At 38.4% G+C, this 26279-nt stretch overlaps 1 protein-coding gene across 1 annotated transcript; it reads left to right on the top strand.

Annotated features, from left to right (window-relative positions):
* Positions 1 to 629: 629 nt before the first annotated feature.
* On the top strand, positions 630 to 2236 carry LOC134813917 (uncharacterized). The gene is given in 6 exon segments (XM_063821849.1): positions 630 to 807; positions 913 to 973; positions 975 to 1022; positions 1199 to 1371; positions 1519 to 1645; positions 2033 to 2236. Coding segments are annotated over 5 exon segments (486 nt in total). The 5' UTR covers positions 630 to 724; the 3' UTR covers positions 1640 to 1645; positions 2033 to 2236.
* The last annotated feature ends 24043 nt before the right edge of the window (positions 2237 to 26279 follow it).

The raw sequence follows: 26279 nt of genomic DNA, 5'->3' as shown, positions 1-26279 counted from the left end.
TTAGTTGCCAAAGGGCACCACTCACCTCAATGAAAAGAGCAAGGAAGTATAAAACAATAATTCCCCTGGAAGACTAAAGTAAGGTTATTTAACTTTAGATGGATTACAATGAGATAAAACATGTGCGAATTAGTCAGTAAATAAAAACATAATCAATAAAAATTATTTGCTATACTAGAGATTATTTTTATTGTTATTGTTTATTTTTTTTTTTACTGTCTAATTCCGACAAATGGTTGTATCTTAATTGTATCATCTAAAGATAAATAACTTACTTTAGTCTTCCAGGGGAATTATTGTTTTATACTTCCTTGCTCTTTTCATTGAGGTGAGTGGTGCCCTTTGGCAACTAATTATCTTAATTAATTGATAGTGGCAACTAATTATCTATCCATTTGTAGAACTTACCCCCTAGTAAGACGCAGCTCATATGATTAAAATGATCTAAAATTACTAATATCCAGGATACTGCCCCGGACTTGACGATGTTGAGAACACCCTTCAATACAAGAACCTCTACAACATTGGACCCCACGAGACCCGAGCTGCAAGCTTCGAGAGTGACGACATCCTCGAGAAACTCAGATACGACTGCCAGGAACCCAACGTGTGGCCCGAGACTGGAAACTGCACCTTCGACAAAGGATTCAAGGAGACCTTCCAGACTGGATTTGAAATCAGAAGGAACATTGGACGAGCCTTCATCAGGAGCATTGCTCGATCTATGGAGTACCCTAACCTGCCCGCTCTCTTTTCTGAGGACGAGTTCTCTGCTATGGGACTCAGAAAATACCCCATCCGAAGACAGTGAGTTACATTCCACCTCAGCTATATATGATGGGTACTTGATATTCCTTTAAAAAATCCTTGTGTTTGGCAGTCCCTATGATTATAAATAATAAATTCTTCCAGGATCAACAGCAACATGTACTCTGACTTTGACGGAACTCTCCTGAGAGAGCTAGAACACATTTGACTCTACCGTCACCGTCCTCTCCACCTTCAACAACGGTGGTCTTGAGGTAAAATAAACCTCTACTGATCAAAATAAACAATCTCAATATTTCTCATTATTCTCAGAATATTAAAATTTTACGATTAAGTAAATCGTAAAACATTCTTTATCGCCATTGTTTTTATATACGTTTATTGCTGTATAAATCTGTATTATTTGATAAAAGTTTCAAATCATTGTCAGATCCTACACAAGAACCAGTACAGACCCGCCCCCGTGACAGGAGACAATGCTTTCCTCGTCAACATCGGTAAACTGGTAGATGACCTCATCGACAACAAGGTGCCCTCAGTCAGACACAGAGTTGCTGAAGTTGACTTTGATAGATACTCTATCACCTACTTCCTGGGACCCCAGTGAGTTTGTGTATTGAGTTTTTGTATTGAAGAAGTAAGAAATTAAATTTAAAAAGTAACTTTAAACAGCCAATTAACTGTTATATACTGCTTACCTGTAATCTACTGAATGTTCAACTAGCCGCTATTTCGTAAATAAATCTTCAGATTTGATGCCGATATCAGCCGTAGTATGAGTGGAGCTATCACCCAAGCCGGACTCAAATACAAAGTTTTCGGAGAATGGATCAAGGACTACCTTGGTGCTATTGAGCTCTTCTACTACTAAACTGTGGTAAGAGTGCTATTGAGCTCTTCTACTACTAAACTGTGGTAAGAGTGCTATTGAGCTCTTCTACTACTAAACTGTGGTAAGAGTGACTTGGTGCTATTGAGCTCTTCTACTACTAAACTGTGGTAAGAGTGACTTGGTGCTATTGAGCTCTTCTACTACTAAACTGTGGTAAGACTGCTATTGAGCTCTTCTACTACTAAACTGTGGTAAGAGTGACTTGGTGCTATTGAGCTCTTCTACTACTAAACTGTGGTAAGAGTGACTTGGTTATGACAAGATGATGTTGATATGATTTTAGAGTTTAAAACGAAACCGTTTATATTGTAGATCTTACAAAATGTTAAATGTTACCATGTATTGTCAGCTAAATAAAACTTAATTTCTCAGTTTGAAGTCTTGAAATGGTAAAATCGGAGCGGTTGCCACAGTAACACTAACATTGGGACTGTGGAACAAACAAAAAAGATATTAATACGGCATGAAAAACTGACTGTTCTTGTAATTTTAATTACGATGTTTGAAAATATATTTTTACGATCCTAAAAATCACTGTAACCTTCCACTGATGTGCAATTCTATATTTTATTTTTATATTATTAAAAATGTAACCTGCATTAAAAAACGCTAATATGTTTGTTTTATTGCATTTGCTGAATCTACGAAAATGTAGAAATATGAAAAAGGTTCCTTTTACAGGGGATTCTGAAAACATGTATATTTTTCGTTCTTGTGAGTGGGTTGATACTTGATCATATTTGATTGTTGGGACGAAGTGAGAGTCTCCACTCAGTGTAATAAACAAAATAATGTCGACGTTTCGGCTACACGCCTTTATCAGGGACGAAATGTCAAAATAAATTCTTAAATAGCTCAATAAATGTAATAGATTTGTAGTGTTGTAATTAGTTTAAAACACTCAATTCAGACTAAAATACTAATTATACTAATTAAAACTAATAGCATTAGTATACTGTAGTGTAACAACACTACAGTCTACCTTTTATTGCCTCCTATAAAGCAGTATCTACTACTCTGATAATATTTTCGTGTGACCGCATTTCTTCGAACATAACAGACGGAGTCTTCATTGCCAGGCTACTACCATGACAACCATGAGTGTTTTCCTTGATTCTCCGAAGGCGTTCCATTTTACACTTCCTAAAGGTTCTCACTACTGCAACGTGAGCTGTGTTGTGTCTGGGCGGAGGGAGGGAGTCCTTGCACCTCCGTCGTGCTGCTAGTATCCGGAGATATGCCACGAAATCTCTATTAACCACCATGTACAGCACTGGGTTAGCTGAAATTTATAGTCACGTTATAAAACATCGCTTGTTCGGGAATTAATAATCTGAGAAATTAATTAATAATAGTTACTAAACTACACTCTGCTACTTTAGTAAATTACCAAACTACACTCTGCTACTTTAGTAAGTTACCAAACTACACTCTGCTACTCTAGTAAATTACCAAACTACACTCTGCTGCTCTAGTAAATTACCAAACTACACTCTGCTACTTTAGTAAATTACCAAACTACACTCTGCTACTCTAGTAAATTACCAAACTACACTCTGCTACTCTAGTAAATTACTAAACTACACTCTGCTGCTCTAGTAAATTACCAAACTACACTCTGCTACTCTAGTAAATTACCAAACTACACTCTGCTACTTTAGTAAATTACCAAACTACACTCTGCTACTTTAGTAAATTACCAAACTACACTCTGCTACTTTAGTAAATCATCAAACTACACTCTGCTACTTTAGTAAATTACCAAACTACACTCTGCTATTTTAGTAAATTACCAAGGCCAAACTACACTCTGCTACTTTAGTAAATTACCAAACTACACTCTGCTACTTTAGTAAATAACCAAACTACACTCTGCTACTTTAGTAAATTACCAAACTACACTCTGCTACTTTAGTAAATTACCAAACTACACTCAGCTGCTCCTTTATAAATTACCAAATGATCCGAGAAAGTAAGCACAGATTCTAACTCGTTCCAGCCAGACCGGGCCACGATCAACTTTGTTGATGTAAGTAAACAAGTGAGTAGCAATACTGGGTGTCCACGTTACTATAGCAACCGAGCATAGCCCTACAACTGTAAGGATACCTGTAAAGATAGTGACTTATTTATTTATTAAATTACTTATTAATTTATTTCTTAATTATTTGCGCGCGCAAATATTATTTTTTTTCATTTTACCAATAAGCCGCGCAATTATCAATTATATTTTATTTTTTTAAATCTGCAATTTTACTGCGCAAACGTTCGAGTTCACGTTCGAGTTCACGCGCACGTGACTCAGTCGAAATTCTTTAAGAGCAGTCAGCAGTCTGCTCCTAACGAATTTCAATTTCAAGGTGTCCAAAACTTATTTCATATTTGGATAACTTGCAGATCGAAATTTAACACATAGTTAATTGAAAACACTACAAGTACAAAGCATATCAGCGCTCGTATTGCTGTATAAATTGATGGTTTTTATATTGTAGCGGGATGTGTTACTGCATACTAGGCCGCGCCGCGCACTCAATTATGCTTCTCGCTTCGTTAGATCAGCAAAATGCGCTACTTAACTGGGCCTCTCCGAGCTGCGAAGAATTGACATCGTTAATTAAATGGTTTTTAGGGTTTAGGACACCGCTCCTACTAAATCGCTCGCTCAAATTTTAAGAAAATTCTTGTGAAAAGGCCCTTTGGGTATGAAATTGATCTGAATCGGTGTATTTTTGGACGCTGATTCCGAATCACCCCCCATGACCTTGATAGTTAATTTTAAAACTATGGCCTGCGCGTCTCAGGTCTCACGCTCACACTGCACGTGTCGATCGTTTTGTACTACAGTACGAGTTCTTTGGTTGTATCGACATTTCTTCCGATTCCGTTTTAAGTTTGCTGCGACATGCGTGTAATTTGTCAAAAAATATGGGCGTGTGCCGTGTAACATAAGGTGTCAGGTTTGCCGCGCGTGTAATCAGTAATTTATCATTCCGTCGACCAGACACCCAAGTAAACCGCCAGCCAGGTCTCACGAGCCGCCTTTGCTTTACTGTATTCTTACAGAGGCAACATGCGACGAGTTCGTTTAACTATATTCCGCACTTTTTCGCACAATTATTTGGAACTTCCCGTACAATTTTTTATAATTTCAGGTATAAAAAGCAACAATTTATCGTAAAGTTTGGAGTTCAGAAATATTGCAGCGAGTTCAGTTGCAAATTAGGGTAAATACAGCTAAAAATTGGGCTTAGTTGGTACTCATTACTTGTCATACGTTGTATGATCCGCCGCGCACGAGTGCGCGGCTCCCCCTGTCATGTATCGTAGTGAAACGACAATGGGGGTCACGAGGTGATACAACTCATTACCATGTCGGCTGCATAATGCATTACCTGGAGCGCGGCCCAGTAACATAATGCATTGAGAACTTAGGAATTAAGTTGTTACCTTTATCACTATCAGTAGAAGAAAATTGTTTTGTAAATCGTGCAATACTCATTTTTTCTTATAGAAAGAATTATTAAACTAACCCCATGTAGTATTGTTTAACTTTTCGCCGCATGTTTGCCACATTTCTCAAATATTCGCCGCACACTAGCCGCACTAATAGTGCCGCACACTAGCTGCATATCAAGCAATTTTAGGCAGAATCAGCTGGGATCGCACTTTTCGCAAAATATGGCCGAACTTATGTGCGGCCTTTTATAGCTGTGCTTGGAGTTTATACATTAGAGTCTAGAGCTTTATTGTATTTTTACCTTTTATAGCTGTGCTGGGAGGTTTGCGTGAAACTGAGCACTTTGCTACTCCTTCAGACATTCTTCTGTTAAGTGCCACTACGACCTAATGTTACTATGGTTACCTAATGTAATTATGGTTACCTAATGTTACTATGGTTACCTAATGTAATTATGGTTACCTAATGTAATTATGGTTACATAATGTTACTATGGTTACCTAATGTAATTATGGTTACCTAATGTAATTATGGTTACAGTAGTGTAAACCATGGAATAATCGCATAAGCCGGTAAACTATACTCACCAATAAAATTAAAAGTAAACTGATCATGAAAATGGAAGGAAGATTTCAATCATCCAACTTCGAAGGGTTGATTTTATTTAAGACGATTTAGTGCGATACTTAGTAAAATTATAATTAACCTATATGACTAAAGAAATTTTTATATCATTATTAGTAATATTATTATGAAACTAACCTCGTTTTCTTGCATTATTTTTATTCTAGCAAGAACGCAGAGACAGATATTTGTAGAGATTACCAGTACAAAGGGCACTACTCCTGCGAAATGTAAATTTTAAATTTTAATTAATGATTTATATTTATATTTATATAATATATAATATATATTTAACTTTGAGCAGGGTTGGCATCTAGATAATATTTAGATAGGATTATCTAGATAAAACCCGTAATTTCTTTATTTACTTATCTAGATAATTTCAAGTAGATACTATTATTCAGGGGTGTACAGGGGTTCGTATACCCCTGCTATTATTAGCACTCTAATAAAAACTATGACACAAAGTGTAGGTACTAATACTACTCCAGTAGCAGGGAGGGGTTCACTGTACTAATACTCATAAGCTTCTGAGTTCATTTCTTGAAGATTTATTATTGCAAAATATCGAATAAACTGCGGCGTGCAGTTTATTTTACGGTGCTCTTCTTATTTTTTAACCATCAATTTATCTTAAATAGTTTGTCTCTCGACACATTTTGGTTAACGGGATCTTTAAAAATCGACAAAACTGCGCTTAATTTAGAAATCGAGTAGTGTTAAAACTGTGTTCTTATTGGTTTATTTGTGTCACGTGATTTTAGAAAAATGTGATTTTAGAAGTTTAAGTAAGCGTTTACCTAGAAGGGTAGAGAGAAGCAGGCGTCTCAAGGGTGAGTTCAGGTGACTTACTCTACACATAGCACTATCTGAAATAGTGAGGTGACTTACTCTACACATAGCACTATCTGAAATAGTGAGGTGACTTACTCTACACATAGCACTATCTGAAATAGTGAGGTGACTTACTCTACACATAGCACTATCTGAAATAGTGAGGTGACTTACTCTACACATAGCACTATCTGAAATAGTGAGGTGACTTACTCTACACATAGCACTATCTGAAATAGTGAGGTGACTTACTCTACACATAGCACTATCTGAAATAGTGAGGTGACTTACTCTACACATAGCACTATCTGAAATAGTGAGGTGACTTACTCTACACATAGCACTATCTGAAATAGTGAGGTGACTTACTCTACACATAGCACTATCTGAAATAGTGAGGTGACTTACTCTACACATAGCACTATCTGAAATAGTGAGGTGACTTACTCTACACATAGCACTATCTGAAATAGTGAGGTGACTTACTCTACACATAGCACTATCTGAAATAGTGAGGTGACTTACTCTACACATAGCACTATCTGAAATAGTGAGGTGACTTACTCTACACATAGCACTATCTGAAATAGTGAGGTGACTTACTCTACACATAGCACCATCTGAAATAGTGAGGTGACTTACTCTACACATAGCACCATCTGAAATAGTGAGGTGACTTACTCTACACATAGCACTATCTGAAATAGTGAGGTGACTTACTCTACACATAGCACTATCTGAAATAGTGAGGTGACTTACTCTACACATAGCACTATCTGAAATAGTGAGGTGACTTACTCTACACATAACACTATCTGAAATAGTGAGGTGACTTACTCTACACATAGCACTATCTGAAATAGTGAGGTGACTTACTCTACACATAGCACTATCTGAAATAGTGAGGTGACTTACTCTACACATAGCACCATCTGAAATAGTGAGGTGACTTACTCTACACATAGCACCATCTGAAATAGTGAGGTGACTTACTCTACACATAGCACTATCTGAAATAGTGAGGTGACTTACTCTACACATAGCACTATCTGAAATAGTGAGGTGACTTACTCTACACATAGCACTATCTGAAATAGTGAGGTGACTTACTCTACACATAGCACCATCTGAAATAGTGAGGTGACTTACTCTACACATAGCACCATCTAAAATAGTGAGGTGACTTACTCTACACATAGCACTATCTGAAATAGTGAGGTGACTTACTCTACACATAGCACTATCTGAAATAGTGAGGTGACTTACTCTACACATAGCACTATCTGAAATAGTGAGATGACTTACTCTAGAGATAAGGATAACGATTTAAATCAAGAGTTTTGTCTACATCAGTACACTACTAACCCGGAAAGAAGTGGACCTCTCCCTTGCTGAAGGCTGTGATGACGGAACAGCAGCTGGAATATACCCAAATAAATGCCACAGTAAAATGAGCTCTCTTTCTAGTTACCAGTATCCCGTACCTGAACAATACAATGTTTACTTTCTAGTTTACCAGTATCCCGTACCTGAACAATACAATGCTTACTTTCTAGTTACCAGTATCCCGTACCTGAACAATACAATGCTTACTTTCTAGTTACCAGTATCCTGTACCTGAACGATACAATGCTTACTTTCTAGTTACCAGTATCCCGTACCTGAACAATACGATGCTTACTTTCTAGTTACCAGTATCCCGTACCTGAACAATACAATGCTTACTTTCTAGTTACCAGTATCCCGTACCTGAACAATACAATGCTTACTTTCTAGTTACCAGTATCCCGTACCTGAACAATACAATGCTTACTTTCTAGTTACCAGTATCCCGTACCTGAACAATACAATGCTTACTTTCTAGTTACCAGTATCCCGTACCTGAACAATACGATGCTTACTTTCTAGTTACCAGTATCCCGTACCTGAACAACACAATGCTTACTTTCTAGTTACCAGTATCCCGTACCTGAACAATACAATGCTTACTTTCTAGTTACCAGTTTCCCGTACCTGAACAATACAATGCTTACTTTCTAGTTACCAGTATCCCGTACCTGAACAATACAATGCTTACTTTCTAGTTACCAGTATCCCGTACCTGAACAATACAATGCTTACTTTCTAGTTACCAGCATCCCGTACCTGAACAATACAATGCTTACTTTCTAGTTACCAGTATCCCGTACCTGAACAATACAATGCTTACTTTCTAGTTACCAGTATCCCGTACCTGAACAATACAATGCTTACTTCTAGTTACCAGCATCCCGTACCTGAACAATACAATGCTTACTTTCTAGTTACCAGTATCCCGTACCTGAACAATACAATGCTTACTTTCTAGTTACCAGTATCCCGTACCTGAACAATACAATTCTTACTTTCTAGTTACCAGTATCTCGTACCTGAACAATACAATGCTTACTTTCTAGTTACCAGTATCCCGTACCTGAACAATACAATGCTTACTTTCTAGTTACCAGTATCCCGTACCTGAACAATACAATGCTTACTTTCTAGTTACCAGTATCCCGTACCTGAACAATACAATGCTTACTTTCTAGTTACCAGTATCCCGTACCTGAACGATACAATGCTTACAGTTACCAGTATCCCGTACCTGAACAATACAATGCTTACTTTCTAGTTACCAGTATCCCGTACCTGAACAATACAATGCTTACTTTCTAGTTACCAGTATCCCGTACCTGAGCAATACAATGCTTACAGTTACCAGTATCCCGTACCTGAACAATACAATGCTTACTTTCTAGTTACCAGCATCCCGTACCTGAACAATACAATGCTTACTTTCTAGTTACCAGTATCCCGTACCTGAGCAATACAATGCTTACAGTTACCAGTATCCCGTACCTGAACAATACAATGCTTACTTTCTAGTTACCAGTATCCCGTACCTGAACAATACAATGCTTACTTTCTAGTTACCAGTATCCCGTACCTGAACGATACAATGCTTACTTTCTAGTTACCAGTATCCCGTACCTGAACAATACAATGCTTACTTTCTAGTTACCAGTATCCCGTACCTGAACAATACAATGCTTACTTTCTAGTTACCAGCATCCCGTACCTGAACAATACACTGCTTACTTTCTAGTTACCAGTATCCCGTACCTGAACGATACAATGCTTACTTTCTAGTTACCAGTATCCCGTACCTGAACAATACAATGCTTACTTTCTAGTTACCAGCATCCCGTACCTGAACAATACAATGCTTGCTTTCTAGTTACCAGCATCCCGTACCTAAACAATACAATGCTTACTTTCTAGTTACCAGTATCCCGTACCTGAACAATACAATGCTTACTTTCTAGTTACCAGTATCCCGTACCTGAACAATACAATGCTTACAGTTACCAGTATCCCGTACCTGAACAATACAATGCTTACTTTCTAGTTACCATTATCCTGTACCTGAACAATACAATGCTTACTTTCTAGTTACCAGCATCCCGTACCTGAACAATACAATGCTTACTTTCTAGTTACCAGTATCCCGTACCTGAACAATACAATGCTTACTTTCTAGTTACCAGTATCCCGTACCTGAACAATACAATGCTTACTTTCTAGTTACCAGTATCCCGTGCCTGAACAATACAATGCTTACTTTCTAGTTACCAGTATCCCGTATCTGAACAATAGAATGCTTACTTTCTAGTTACCAGTATCCCGTACCTGAACAATAGAATGCTCTCTTTCTAGTTACCAGTATCCCGTACCTGAACAATGCAATGCTTACTTTCTAGTTACCAGTATCCCGTATCTGAACAATAGAATGATTACTTTCTAGTTACCAGTATCCCGTACCTGAACGATACAATGCTTACTTTCTAGTTACCAGTATCCCGTACCTGAACAATAAAATGCTTACTTTCTAGTTACCAGTATCCCGTACCTGAACAATACAATGCTTACTTTCTAGTTACCAGTATCCCGTACCTGAACAATACAATGCTTATTTTCTAGTTACCAGTATCCCGTACCTGAACAATACAATGCTTACTTTCTAGTTACCAGTATCCCGTACCTGAACAATACAATGCTTACTTTCTAGTTACCAGTATCCCGTACCTGAACAATACAATGCTTACTTTCTAGTTACCAGTATCCCGTACCTGAACAATACAATGCTTACTTTCTAGTTACCAGTATCCCGTACCTGAACAATACAATGCTTACTTTCTAGTTACCAGTATCCGGTACCTGAACAATAGAATGCTTACTTTCTAGTTACCAGTATCCCGTACCTGAACAATACAATGCTTACTTTCTAGTTACCATTATCCTGTACCTGAACAATACAATGCTTACTTTCTAGTTACCAGTATCCCGTACCTGAACGATACAATGCTTACTTTCTAGTTACCAGTATCCCGTACCTGAACAATACAATGCTTACTTTCTAGTTACCAGCATCCTGTACCTGAACAATACAATGCTTACTTTCTAGTTACCAGTATCCCGTACCTGAACAATACACTGCTTACTTTCTAGTTACCAGTATCCCGTACCTGAACAATACAATGCTTACTTTCTAGTTACCAGTATCCCGTACCCGAACAATACAATGCTTACTTTCTAGTTACCAGTATCCCGTACCCTGAACAATACAATGCTTACTTTCTAGTTACCAGTATCTCGTACCTGAACAATACAATGCTTACTTTCTAGTACCAGTATCCCGTACCTGAACAATACAATGCTTACTTTCTAGTTACCAGTATCCCGTACCTGAACAATACAAAGCTTACTTTCTAGTTACCAGCATCCCGTACCTGAACAATACAATGCTTACTTTCTAGTTACCAGTATCCCGTACCTGAACAATACAATGCTTTTCTGCTACTCCACAAACGTTTGTGAATAAGCAGTTTCCCATGATATCTATATTATATATAATGAGAATAGTATAGTGCTGAATAGTATAGTGCTGAATAGTATAGTGCTGAATAGTATAGTGCTGATTAGTATAATGAGAATAGTATAGTGCTGAATAGTATAATGAGAATAGTATGTGCTGAATAGTATAATGAGAATAGTATAGTGCTGAATAGTATAGTGCTGAATAGTATAATGCTTACCGGTGAGGAGAAGAGCAGAAGAGGAAACGATGAAGAGAAAGGGCCATGATGAAGTGATGTCAGCAACCAGAGGGCAAGTAGATCAGAATACCAGACATATAACAGGTGGTGTCTCCCTAACGGCACTAGTGGGGGCAGGCGTCATGGGGGGGGGGGGGGGGATGTCTCCTAACGGCCATCTAGTGGGGGCAGTCGTCAGGGGGGGGGGGGGGGGGGGGGGGGGGTGTCTCCTAACGGCCACCTAGTGGGGGCAGTCGTCATAGGGGGTGGGGGTGGGTTCCTACGGCCACCTAGTGGGGGCAGGTCGTCATGGGGGGGGGGGGGGGTGTCTCTCTACAGAGCCCCCTAGTGGGGGCAGTCTTTCATGGGGGGGGGGGGGGGGGGGGGGCCCAACGGAAAACCTTTTTGGGGGGGGGGGGCCCCCCAGGTTTTTCTTTTCAAGGGGGGGGGGGGGGGGCTTTCCTAACGGCCCCCTTGTGGGGGGGCATTTTTCGTCATGGGGGGGGGGGGGGGGGGGGTTTTTTTCCCCCCTAAAAGGGGGCCACCTAGGGGGGGGGGGGCCCAGGTCTTTTTCTTTGGGGGGGGGGGTTTTCCCCGGGAGGGGGCCCCACCTGGGGGGGCCTCGTCAGGGGGGGGGGGGGGGGGGGGGGGGGTTTTTCCCTAACCCCCCCCCCCTTTTGGGGGGGGGCAGGGGGTCATAGGGGGGGGGTTCCCCTAAGGGGGCCCCCTAGTGGGGGCGGGGTCGTTTTTTAGGGGGGGGGGGGGGGTTTTCCAAAAGGGGGGCCAAACCGGGTGGGGGGGGGGGGTGGGGTTCTTTTAGGGGGGGGGGGGGGGGGGGGTTTTTTTCCAACGGGGGCCACCTGGGGGGGGGGCAGCGTCAGGGGGGGGGGGGTTTTTTCCCAAGGGGGCCACCTAGGGGGGGGGGCAGTTTTTCTTTGGGGGGGTTCTCCTTAAAAGGCCCACTAGGGGGGGGGCCCCGGGTTCTTTCAAGGGGGGGGGGGTGTTCCAAAAAGGGGCCACCTGGGGGGGGGCGGGGTGTCATGGGGGGGGGGGGGGGGGGGTCTCCTAAGGGGGCCAACCTAGGGGGGGGGCAGTCGTCTTGGGGGGGGGGGGGGGGGGGGGGGGGGGGGGGGGGTACTGAAAACATATTTTAACATAAGTACAAAAAAAAAAAACAAAATAAAAAACAAATTAAACGGTCGACTTGAAATAAATATTATCACCATCATACCTATAAAAACATAGTAGTAACTTGCATTGTGTCCCAATTTCATGATTTAAAACTCTAAATTGAGAGAATGTGTTATCAGAACAACAGTTAAACTTTTTCAATATTACCAAGTATTATAAACTGGTTTAGTAGCTTATACCCAAACACCCCTCTATATCTTAAATAAGAGTAAGCTTAAAAACTGGTAATTTATAATAAAACATACTTCATTTAAGATTTAATATAATGGATGAAAACAAATAATGATAAATTAAAGTAATGAATGACTATTATTTTGAGATAACTGGTTTACTATGTGACTTAATTTTCTCATGCAATTCAAATCACAATGTTTGACTGGACACAAATCAAAATTAATCTTAAATAGCTCTGGGAAGCAATCTTGTGTGTACTTGTGCAAAGATTGTCGGATTTTGTGAGGTCAAGTACAGTGTCAACAACATCTTTATTTATACTTAAGATGAAATGAAAATACAGACAAAGCACATTGCAGGGTTACCACACACGCCGAAGATAGGTGTTCCTGTTAGGTACAGGACTCCAAACTCAAGCTATTAGGGGTCGTTCAATATACGTAATCAGTTTTTGGACAATTTTTTTTCCCCCCTTCCCCTCCGTAATCAGTTTTATCACATAGCTATTGTGTCAAATTACACTACGGGATCATTTGGAAACCTTCTCCCCCTCGGGGATTACGTAAATATGTGTCGACCCCTGAGTACCAGGTACTATACTATGAAACATTAACAATCCGTTGTGTGAATAATTTTCATAAAAATTGTACGATCATAGACGCTCGTTTAATAAAATTTTTGGCAAAATACGCGATGGTCCATTGTGTTCGTAACATATTCAATGCTTGTATCTATCAATGCTTATAAACGACATAAAGTGTTTCCTAATTGCACATGAATGTTTGCGCAGCGTACGAGGCGACAAGCCTTGACGGGTGATTACTGGTAAACTATTTGTTCCAAGACCGTCGGACGATGTCCGCCCACGCGTTTTTGTAGGTTATATACTCTACAAATTTGCAGTGCATACAGTTTGGGATTTGCAAAATTATACTCGTCTAAATTCTTCGAAGTAGCGCACGCTGCTTCCTTTTGTTCTCCACCAGAAAACAATGTCAGGGTCCCTGGCTTAGTAAATTTCCGACCTTTCTTCCCCATCTCATTTATCATGAGCCGTATCAAAAAGCTCGTACTTGAAAACCAGCATTTGTCAAACTACCTGGGCGTGAAATTGAGTGGCTCCCCCCTAAATAGACTGGGGCATTGGAACCAGTTAGTCAATCAGCATCACATCCCTTGCATACAACTATACAAAGCGCTAATTATACCTGTTTCAAAAGCATCTCTGTCTGGAAGTTCTGACTGCCGTGTGAATCTTTGATCTATTTTTTGGATCTATTTTTATATTATATGATTTTTTATTTCCTATTATTTTCCTCGCCTAATTTCCATGTCCCGCCTGATTCAAACCTGGCACCATCAAATCCTACTCTAGAAACCCCTGAACTCATCAAGCCTTAGTCCGAATTCAAAACTTGTTGAACCAGCTACGTACAGTTTCCTGGACAACTGGAAACACTTTTGGGCCATGCACAAGCAATTGCCATGTATATGGTCTGCAGTGGGGTCTCCTTGTCCTTGGTTCTGTGTGTTGATCGCTTTTCTTAAATTTTCCATTTGTGCTCTTAGAATCACTTTTAAAATGTTAATCGACACAACTGTCCCTAGTTAAATTTAGCAATGGCACGACTACTCGAAACGGAACTGTTAAATAGGGTGACATACTATTATATTCTTTATAATTATTTCATATGAATCGATTTGCACCTGCTACATAAAAAAATATACTTTGTTTTACTAAAAATACTTTGTTTTACTAAAGAGGCAAGCGGCTGGGTCTGCATTTCATTATCAATTGAAATGTTTTGGGATTGTGATTTGGACATTCTACCTAGCTTGTTTGTTCCTAGTATGCTCCTCTCACGTATTTTCTTTCTGTTCGCGACGTTCATGATGCTTGAAAATAAAGAGCCGTGCAAAGCGCTAGTGACTGGCGTGCCATGTAAATAAGTAAAAACTAAAAGGAAAATCACGAAAAAAACACTTTTATTGAGGTAGTCGTGCATTTTGATTTTATTAAATTATTATATTCGCACTTGTTTCTTCGATAGCTTACTGAAGAGATATGGGACTGAATTTTTGGTTATAGTGTTGGTGGGGTACTTCGGCGCGTCGACGCGCCGCGCGAACTAGCTTTCTTGCTTCAGCATCTTCGATGCGCCGTCATCGTCGTCGTCGATCGTCGCGTCGATCGTTGCTCTGCTTCGCCAGTAGCAAACGTTTGGAAGGATTGTCATTGTCATCAAGGTATAGCGACGCAATCTTAATATACACATTGTTATAACTTTTTCATTTCAGTACCCAGCGTGTGTTGATTTTCGCGCAGAATAAATTGGGGAAAATGGCGCCGCAACTATATCCGTTATAACTTGCAGTCATTTATATCTTATATTTTATATTTTGTATGCTTTCTAACGTAACGCGAAAATAAGTGTTTCCACTCCGGTTTTGGGACCCAATGTTAGCCTCTGCAGCCAACTGTGCCAGCCCAATATACTCGAGAAGTATTGATCACACCCTATTTTATTGAACAAGAGATCATAATTTTTTTATATTCAGATACTTTCAAAACAGCCAGCAGTTTCGTCCGTGTGATGTGTTGTCCTTCTCCTTTCTGTGTACCCGTCGTTTGTTTTGTGAAATGTATTGTAGTAGTGTTTTATTATTTAAATCGAACGTAACTCAATAGTTAATTAATAACAAACAACAAATTACTATTTTTCAATTTATTTGATTAAGATCGACTATTACAACAACCAAACTTAATTTTTCATATAATTAACCCTTTTATATAGTGTTTAAAGATCGATGGCATATCCTAAAATTCGATAATGAACTTCATATTATTAGTGCCGCGTGCTGTTTAATATTTTGGAATCAATCCACAATGTGCGATAACATACTTTTGTGCTTGGCACGGTTTTAGGCTTTGAGTTTGTGCTCCAAAGTGGTTAAATCGAGGTGCTAGTATAAGCTCTTGCAGCAATGGCTCCTTTTGCCAAATAATAAAACAAATGTTAATAAAACAAAAGTAAATTTATAACAATTATTCAATCTAACATATCATAAATTCTAATATTGGAAAATCAATGCAGGGAATGGATGTCTTAAACTATAATTTTGTTTTCACCTTAATAATCTATTTACTTTCAAGTTGAAAATTTAGTTAAGTATGAAATGCCACCACATCATAGTTAGGGTAAAATATAATTTCTTTAAAAATTTTAAAATTGAGAAGTAGCTTCTTTGACTTAAAATTTAAAATTTAGCAAAAGAATATCTATTTTTTAAATAGTTGGTACAGTTTATGACAGTACTGGCATGATCAATTTGATTGTGGCTGGTACAAGGACACAGTGCTTGTAAGGGCTTTACCGAACCCTGGGGACCACAAATGTGTTGGATTCAGGCGCTGATGTTTCTATGTAGAGCAATTTATTTATTTCGGAGCTATGGTTAGTGGTATAGCTGGTGGTCATGTTTAATGGTCAGTTTATCTTTGTGTGCTAATTTCCTTCAGATGCTTAGTGATGTGAGTAAATCAGTGCCTTCTACAATATATCACCGTTTAACTTTTTAAATTTGTTTTTACCACAAGAAACTGTGGCACTAAGGTCATAGGATTTATTAAAATTTGTTACTCTCATTGAACTCATTATAGTTTAAGCGTTTTTTTTTCCCAGCACTACTACACAAACAAAACCTGTCGGCCCACCGAGGAAACACAGTCCGCAGAAACCAGGAACCCAGTGTGCTCCTCTATTCTGCGATGTGTGTATTTACTATAAAACTAGCTAAATGCAGTTAGTTAAATTTTTCTGGAATTCTGTAAAGTCGTTTGAGTAGTTTTATGTGTCAAAGTAATGTCATTGATAATCTATATATTTGATCCCCGGTGGGCAAACACTCGACCAAGCTAAGGCAACCTTTTCTGGTTTCACCATACGAAGTAAGGAGATTTGAACTCATACTCAGCCTACAACTCCACCAATGGGACGAGACGTCCGTGAGCCTCAAAATTATATTGCATTTACCAGTCAGCCAAACACTATACACACATACATACGTAAAAAAACAATAGGTATAATGCCATTACTTTCATTTAAAAGAAAATATATCTGCTATCTAATTTTAAAAATATTGAAGATAAACGCTGAAGAGAGGAGAAGGAGAGAGGGGTTTGGGAGAGTAGAGTAGGAAAACACAGGATCCTGGTGCCGCAGGATTTTAAAATTTTGTTGTATGATGATTCGTTTTTTGTCCGTTCTTAATTAATATAATGTTGGATACCTTGTCATGGTTTTTGCAACTAAACACCGTGGTTACTCTATGATTATGGTTACTAATCATCTATTTCAATGAATTCATTTGCATCAAAGTTGTAAATGTAACTGCACCAAAGCTGTCGGTCATTTTAGATTGTTGATGCTATCAAAGATTTCTTAAGTTTATTCTTGAATATACTGTGGGGAGGTGAGAGTCTATTTCAATTGTTGCTTACGGCAGTATTCTAATACTAGTTGATTGATAGAATGAATATGAGATGGAGTGGGTGGTGATGAAAGTAGTTGTCTCTTCTTTTGTGACCTGTTGATAAAGAGAACTATTGGACTGGTGCATTGGAACTTATTAATTTTAAAAATTTTCCTGTAAACAGTGCAATATTGAAGATTGTGGACTGTCAGGAAGTTATACTCGTTAAGATTGGTTTTTACTGGGTTCTAGTCAAAGAAATCTTTGCCTAACATCTGCTTGATAACTTAAACGGTCTTATCCCAGTGATAGCCTTACTGGGCATCATGTTTTGGAAACTTATTGAAGTATGCATCATTATCACAAAGAGTATTCTTTGCATTCTTTTGTGTTTTAAATTTGGCTTCTAGTTGATTATTTGATACACCTCCCAAACAGATATTCCATAACATAGGTGTGATTCAAAAAGGGTGTGTGTGGTTACAGGTCCTTATATAGTTTTTAGTTACACAGCGTCTATTTCCACTAGTCTACCTATCTCACATTTCAATTTTACGGTTAAACGCTCTTATGTGAGCATCCCAGTTCAGTTTTTGGTCAATAAGACTCCAAGAAACTTAGTTTCCTCACCTTTTATTATCTATATTATTTGTGTCAGTTACTTAATTCATTGGTGTTTGAATCTGGTTCATTTCTTCAGTTCGTTAAAGTGGATTTAGCTAGATTTCTTTATTGTTTGATTTGCAGCAAGTTACTTCTTCATATATGATGAACAAGTTTAAGAATTTTTTTAGCTTTGCAGTAAAGTGTTTTATACATTTATCTACAACAAATATGTTGGTGTCATCGGCAAAGAATGTTATAAACTTACCTAGGTCTGTTACTCTGTATATTTCATTGATGTAGTAATGAAAAAGCAAGCGGACCTAATACTGACCCTGAGGAACACAAAATATTACAGACGTTGTTCGGATTCTTCTCAAGTACATGAACATATTGCTGACTATTAGAAGGTCAGCTGGCTATCAATTTATTTGCAGTCCCCCGAATTCAATAATCATTTTCCGTTTTTTAAGCAGTTTATCAATGACAGATTGTGTCAAAGCTTTATTAAACAATGTAATGCCTTGTACGTGATTTTTTTATCTCTTTAGATGTTTCAATGTAGTCGACAGATGAAGTTGAGTGCATGGCTTGTCGTGATTTTTTCTAAGCCATATTGATTTTCATATAATAATCCTTGCGACTGAAGAAACTGTTAAAGCCCTGGACAGAATATGATTTTTTCAAGTATTTTTACACGAAATATTGCTTAGGTGGAGATAGGCCTGTAATTTCAAGAAGCTTCAGGCATTTGCTTTCTTAAATTTGGACTTATTTTTACATACTTTTAGGTCGTCGGAAAAAGTCCCTGTTGGCATCATTCGTTGTACAATACCCGATAGTAGTGGTTATTTTTGCCTGATACTGCTTTACTATATGTACTGGTATGTACGCTGCCTTGCCATCTTAAGTTCGATATGATCTAGCCACCTCCTCAGGTGAGAAGTCATGTAGATTTATATTAGCTGTATCGATTTAGGTAAGAAGTCTCAAGAAACTTGAGCTGATTTATTTGTATCTCTCCTAGTTCGGTTGTAGCGCTGCATTAAGGTTAGATTGCTAGGGATACAAAATATTATTGAATGCATAGCTATAACTCTGCGATCAGTTATCTTTTCATTGTCTCATGGTTAATATAGGTCTGATATACTGTTTCTTGTTTGCCCGATTTTATTTTATCAGTTCCCAGGTTTTCTTGGAATTTCCTGAGTTTCATGAAACTGTCTGAATAATATTTCAGATACAGCTTTTTTACGAACCCCTTTTTTAGAGCCTGTATTTGTTCTTTGTATTCATCATATCGGTTTCTTTTATTACAGCGATAGAACACAGCATGTTGCCCCTTTTGTGTCAGTTTCGACTTGTTTACCACTTAACTTTCCTGACTTTCGCCCAGTCATCATAAAGCCATGGCAGTGGTTTACTGAGGCTATAATCCCGCAATAATCCATGTTGTTTGGATAGTGCGCTTAGTGGTTTTGGGTACGGTAGTTTGCAAGGTTTCGTCTATGCTGTTTTTAAAGAATATAATGAAAGTTAGTAAAATCGATAAATTGGTTCATTGTTCTAGTTTGTTACCAAGGACACTTCAGCAAATTTATCAGTGTTTGATTTACAATAGTCATAATATTGAGTGTGCTTGTGAATATTTTTGGGTCATTCTAATGCCAGTCAAATATTGTAAATATAGGGAGGTGATGGATAGTGATCATTTATGACTCTCAGAGTCAGAAGTAACAGGTCTAAGGTCTATTTGTAATGTTGTTGTCGAGGCACGAGGCATTACACCCAGGCTTTTCTTGAGTTGTAATGATATCATGAAAGAAAGCCTTTACTAAATAGGGAATCTTCATACTGTGCAATAATGCTACTGTGTTACTATGGAGATTATGTTTAAAATCACCTGCTATGTGTTGTTTTGGTGCTTATCAGTATTGACGGACAGTTCTTGGGAGAGCTTGCCTCTGCATTGCCCACCTTGGGATGGGCGGTTTTATTACTCACCTATAGAAGTAGATTTCCTAGACTACCTATTGTTACAAAGAGGGTTTCTAGATTTTCTGTTATTGTGAAAGAGTTGTTATTTTTGACAGCATTGAAGGAGTTCTAGGACATATTGAGCTACTCCTGAGCCTTTTACTTTCGAGGCGAAGTATCTGATAGAAGCTCTCATAGACTAGTGAGTTCGTACAAGTTTTTCATTTCAGGCCTACATTTCGTTTCAGAGAACAATTACAGAGAATTGTTAGTAAACACTTAGCTATTTCCATTTGCCAGCGAGTCAAAGTTTGATTTGTTGCCATCAAGTTTGTGAAAAATATTAGTGTGTTTTGCACTGTTAATTCGTTAGCAAAGTGCGGGTTTATGTCTTTTTACAGAATAATGAGTCACAGCTTTCAAGTACCATCAGAGATTTACGTATGACAGCATCTGATCAGTGTTGTCATCATTGTCATCTTTCAGAAGCTTAAATGGGTTATAAAGGTGTTACTGTAGGTGGATACATTTTTATTGCTGTACAGTCATACTTTTTTATTTTGTTTGTCATGGTGTTATAAAATTAGAGTGACTGGGACAAGTACAGTGGTAGCATTCATTTATTAGATTGACCTAAGTAAATACTTTTTAAACAGTGGGCAACAGGACCTCTTATTTAAGAACATTCATGTTGGAGGGCTGATTAGCCTTCAAACAATGAGGTGTCCTCCGGCGGCATGGAGCATAAAGTGTTGAACCTAACCTTACCGTCCCTCCTCCCCCTCTCCTCCTATCACGTCCCTCCATTGCATCCTAACTAGGACTGTATTACGGTTTAAAGTAGCTAGTTTGGCCACTCCCTTCATATTGAATTTTTTGCAGGTAATCCGTTCGGCCCTTATCTGTCAATCTCCCTGGACAGGTTAGGCACAGGTTATCCAGTGTTTATTGGCTAGGAAGTCATCAAAGCCATCATACAGAATGGACCACCAAAGTTTTTGGGGAGTACATCACGACGAATAAGTTTCTATAAAGGAAGACTTTCCTATTTTATCAGCATTTCGAGTTGGTAAAAAGAGGACATAGAAATACTTGGGCCAGTTGGATTGGCCTCTTGAAATTTGTCAATCTTTGACTACTAGATGACTAATATTAGCAAAGAATTTCACGCTGAGATTTAACAGATGGTCTTCAACATCATTTACCACACTTAATATACAATGTTCTTGTCTCAATGCAAGTTATGGTTATTGTCATCTATTGTAGGAGTCCAAACATTCCGACCAGGCAGAGCCACTTACAAAGCTCCTTGTGTGATCCTCTCTCCAAAATTTCATACCTGCTCCATTTGAATCAGAGAAGATACAAGTAATGTCCGATTTCTTTCCATCTATTGATCTGGAAGGTGAAAACTATATCGTACTGCACCAGTGACTGACCCATTCTGGATAGAGTGCTTGTAGTGAGCATGACTCCTTCTGGTATCTGTAAAATGATCTTGGAGTAACTACTTGTGCGTGGAACTGGGTTGTTCTTTTCAGTGATGAGGACTTTGCATTCACCTCATGGAAAGAGTCAATATGCTAGACTCTGGATGTATACCGGTTCATTGTTCCTGAATGTTCAGGCCAGATACCCTCGCCTTCTTCATAGCGGTTGATCAACACGCTTGTTCATTACAGGGTTTCCTTCTGCAAGAACTCCCATTGATTTTCAGGTACAAGTGTAGCAATTTTATCGGGATCTCCACGGTTTTCTTATTCTCATCTCTGGATCCGCTTTTACTTGTACTCTCTCCAAAGATTCATACTGAATGCCCATTCTCCTGTCTGAACTCTGAAGATGATAACTCGCAGTATTGGAGAAGGTCTTGAATCAGCATCACTGTCGATGAATTCTTCAACGGTGTCTTCCACAGTTTTCTCCTCATGTTTTGATTGAAATAATTTTCGTGCAATACATACAGAATGAATGGTTAATAATTTAATATAGATGTTGGACCATTGCTCTGTGTTCGGGATGATTCCTGGAAGAATCCAGTTCTTTTATGCGGGGCACCCTACTAAAGCCAAATTGAGATTATAATAATCATATTCTAGAGAAATAATCAGATATCGAATACCATCAAATAATATGATATATATGAGTAGTACCATATTTACTATGCAATAATGCCCCAACCAACAATAGTGTAAATTTTTATATAGAATTCAATTTCCATCTTCATCATTAAACCTCAATACCTAGTCAATTTAATGCCAAGCAAAATTAAATAACTTTCTTATATACCTTACTGTATTAATACAAAATTAATTAAACATTTGGAATCTGTTGACCAGTGAATAATTTTCTAAGCCGAATGCAAGTGAAATAATTTAGATGGCTATAATGAATGCCTAATGTGAGTATCATTTGTCAATGTCCTTGTAAAAAAAAGTCTGTACAAGAGATATGAGTAACTTAATATAGAAGAAAAAAAGGAAGTTGTCGTTGTTGTAAATAAATAATATATCTAGATTAAATTAGATTTTAAAATATCATTCAGTCAATGTGTCGTCAATAAACTGTTACGATTATCAAATGTTAAAACTGGGTGATACAGTCACCAAAAAAAAATACTAAGTATGATAAGTTTATAAATTAAATGTGGGCTATAAAAAACTACACTAAGTATAATAGGTCAATAAATAAAAGTGGTTTAAAGGTGGTCTTGGATTAGAAGGTGCTTTTCATTTAATGCAGAACCAGATGATGGGCTGATCATGAGGAATTGTCGTCTGTTTGGAAGATTGATCGCTCGTTCGGTTATCTCACAGCATCGCGAACCACTGTTTCCTGAAATTAAAAAGTATTATTATGTTTAATCAAACAGATAAATGCATTATCCGGCCAAGTTTCAACAAAAACTGAAAGTTTGAACTGGTGACGTTTAATAAGTGAAACCCATGTTTATTTTTACGCACAGATGATTTTGTTTTGGCCATTTACTGTAAAGAATAATAAAGATCCGCTTTAGTGCAGTCTCTGCCGCAAGCATCTTTTCAGCAGTCCCTTCAAATGTGCGATAAGATGTCTGGAAAATCGCAGGGTGACGCCAATTGATGCTCGGAGAATGGGTGTATATTGTATATGAAAGAAGATATTACATGTCACAATACCGAGTTATCTTAATATATATATAAGCGAGACGATTATTTGTATGTATATATCCGCTCCCCCCCCCGCCATTTTACTGAACACACGGGCATCAACTTTAACGCAACTTTCCGCAATAACCGTTTAAAAGATATACATCTGAAACTTTTTTGACTGGGTCAAATGCTTTAATGGCCTTCAAATCAGCATGAAAAAATAAAAAATTGGCCAAGATTAATAATTTTAGTGCACAAATTTGGCTCCAAGTGGTGTCAAAAACGCGAATTATATAGGGTAATTATCTTTTTTGTCTCTCGAGTCTTTAAAACCACTTTTGGGTTAGACGGGTTCAACTGCTAGAATAATTCCTCTGGACAAACCAGAAAATGTGACATCATCCTTTGAGACAGTATGTAGCTCAATAAACTTTTTTCCCTGTTTTGCAAGCTGCTCAAAGTTGTATCCAGGACAGGGTCGTTACTTTAACTTAACACTTGGCAAACGGCATTGAAAAGCGTCTTATTTGGATAAGTTCGGCCAGGTATCCTAATGTTGAAATACAATATTACAAAGTTTGGTAACATAAACTTGTTTACGCAAAATTACAAAAGGGAGATTTACATTCTTTTAAATTTGATTTAAACGTTTAACTAAACCTGTCCAGAGCATTGCCGACTGCTATATCCAGGGTTTCTCGAATATCATGTAGCTTGTTCATGTAATGATACCTGTGTATTGCCTCCGACATCGTTAGGAGTACTGTGGGTATCTGCAACCTGTACTGTCAGTATACATTACACATGATTATATTGTATTCAGATACTCAGATGTTTTGATTGTTTTGTATTCCCTTGTATACACATCAATCATGCATTATATCAATTTTAAACATTTAATTAGTTTGATATCTGAATAATGTCACTGTTCATAGATTTCCTTATCCATGTGCCAGATGTATGTAAAATATCTTTTCCTTTGTAAGATTAAAACAAAATAAATCAAGCTGTAACTCAATCAACTGAGAGAAATGGATTGAAATCTGTTTTCACCAAAACTACGAGAACTATCATTCTGAAGAAAATAAACGATTAATTCACAAAACAAATTAGTATACAGAACCTGTCTCCCCATCTCTAACATGAGGCGATACAATGGTTAACAGGCATGAGTGGAATGTTCCAGAGTTGCGCCAGAGTGCGCGCTACAACTGCAGTGCTGACTAGCGGCGCTCCCATGCCCGGTCCTTTAGTATAACTCACACAGTCTATATCGGATAATTGATACACCTGCTTCCTGAAAAGAAGAGGATAGTGCTTACGCTGCACGTTTTTCCTTTACAAGTAAACTACACATACAAGTTTCAGTATGGCTCGGTGAAAGTCACAGGATGAGTTTGTTAAGTTTTAAAACAGCAACTTACATCGATAAGCCTGTTTGACTAGTTTGAGGATATTGTCTCGGTGATGTTGCGCGGTGTTGTGACGTGGTAGAAACGTGACCCCGTGGTGGCACAGGTAGGTGCGTCGGGGTGTTGGGACAATTTCTTCAAGATCCGCACAGTCCTATCCTATCGTGTTTGCACTTCCTTCCAACCGATTGAGATAACCATTGTTTCAGCTAACTATAAAGATGGAAATTAATTGTGCTGAAAAAATGGTTGCTTACTATTCTTTGTTCTAATTAATACAGTATATAAAATCAAATTGATTGAGACAGTAAATTAGGCAGTAATATACCATACTATAGGAATGTTACGGTAAATGAAATAAGTTAAATAAAAAAGTAACGGTAGTCATATTTCTTAAACGTTCACAATGTAAGCTAAGCTAAGTCGCTGAAAAAATCAGCAGTCTCGTTCGACTTAATTTCCTTCGAATCTATAATATGTTTAATTTTTTTTCTTAGGCTCATCTCTGACGATCTGACCATTATCATCATTTTCTCTGATTCACCACTATCCTGATCACTGTGCCTTACAGAAAGTTTTCTTAATATCATAATCAGTTTCTCTAACGTGACCACGCCCGAACAAACATAATCATGTCTATTGACAAGATCTCCTCTCATCATGCGCAAACACAAGGCTCTCTATAGAGTTTATCAGAGTGATCCCCAATGGGGTCAGGGGGTTTGTGAGGAATAGAGGGAGTAGCTCGGATAACACCGTCCTAACATCCTAAAACTAGAATTCTCAGGAATTAACAACACAGTATCACGCTCACTTCCTCCTGAAAACGGGTATTCCTGTCTGATATATCCCCCCAGTTGTTCCCACATAAATATGTTCAACACCCCCTCTCCGTCCCGCACACACTTTACTGTTGGTACGCAACCCACGTCACATGTTATAATGCTCACTGTACATTCCGTCAGATCGTGATTGGTGTTTGGTTGTCGTGAGTTCTGACAGAGAGGCGACCCATCTCAGATGCAGTACCTGGGTGGATCCTGTGGAATCCGAACTGGAAGGTGGAGTGAATTGTCGTGCTCTGGTTGTTTCATCGATGGGTTCTTCTTTTCTACAGATCCCACAATTTTATAACCTGTAAATTGGAAAAAGCATTATGGAAAGTTTGTTAAATGCACATGGCTATAATTTGGAAAGATTTGAATGATATTTTGACCTTTTTGAGGAGAATTCAGCAAGAGATCAGAATTATTACTCACACTCACAAAAACATTCAATATATATAATGAGCATTAAAACTAAAGAAAGTAAATACAACTTACCCCTTCGTCTCCCCAGTTGCGAATACCTTCCCATCCCTGACTTCACACAGTGCCTCCAGCGGATTATCGTGAGCATTTGATACCTATGCTGTACTTCCTAGTCTCAATATCACACACAGAAAATGATTAGTCACTTGAAATGGACAGTGGGTGTGAAGTTGCCTGGAAAATCAAAAATACGCCGACAAGAGGTCCGCGTGTGTAGAATCAGTATCTTTTTTGGAGATCATCATCTTTGCAGGGACAGGAAGACGATCTCGCCCTCGGATGGTGATGACTGCTGTGAGGTCTTGGGTCGGATGGGAGA

This window comes from Bolinopsis microptera, chromosome 4, assembly GCF_026151205.1.
Source record: "Bolinopsis microptera isolate Bmic1 chromosome 4, MBARI_Bmic_1.0, whole genome shotgun sequence".
Lineage (NCBI taxonomy): Eukaryota > Metazoa > Ctenophora > Tentaculata > Lobata > Bolinopsidae > Bolinopsis > Bolinopsis microptera.
The sequence above is the reverse complement of the archived record's forward strand: the minus strand, read 5'-3'. Positions and strand labels throughout refer to the sequence as shown.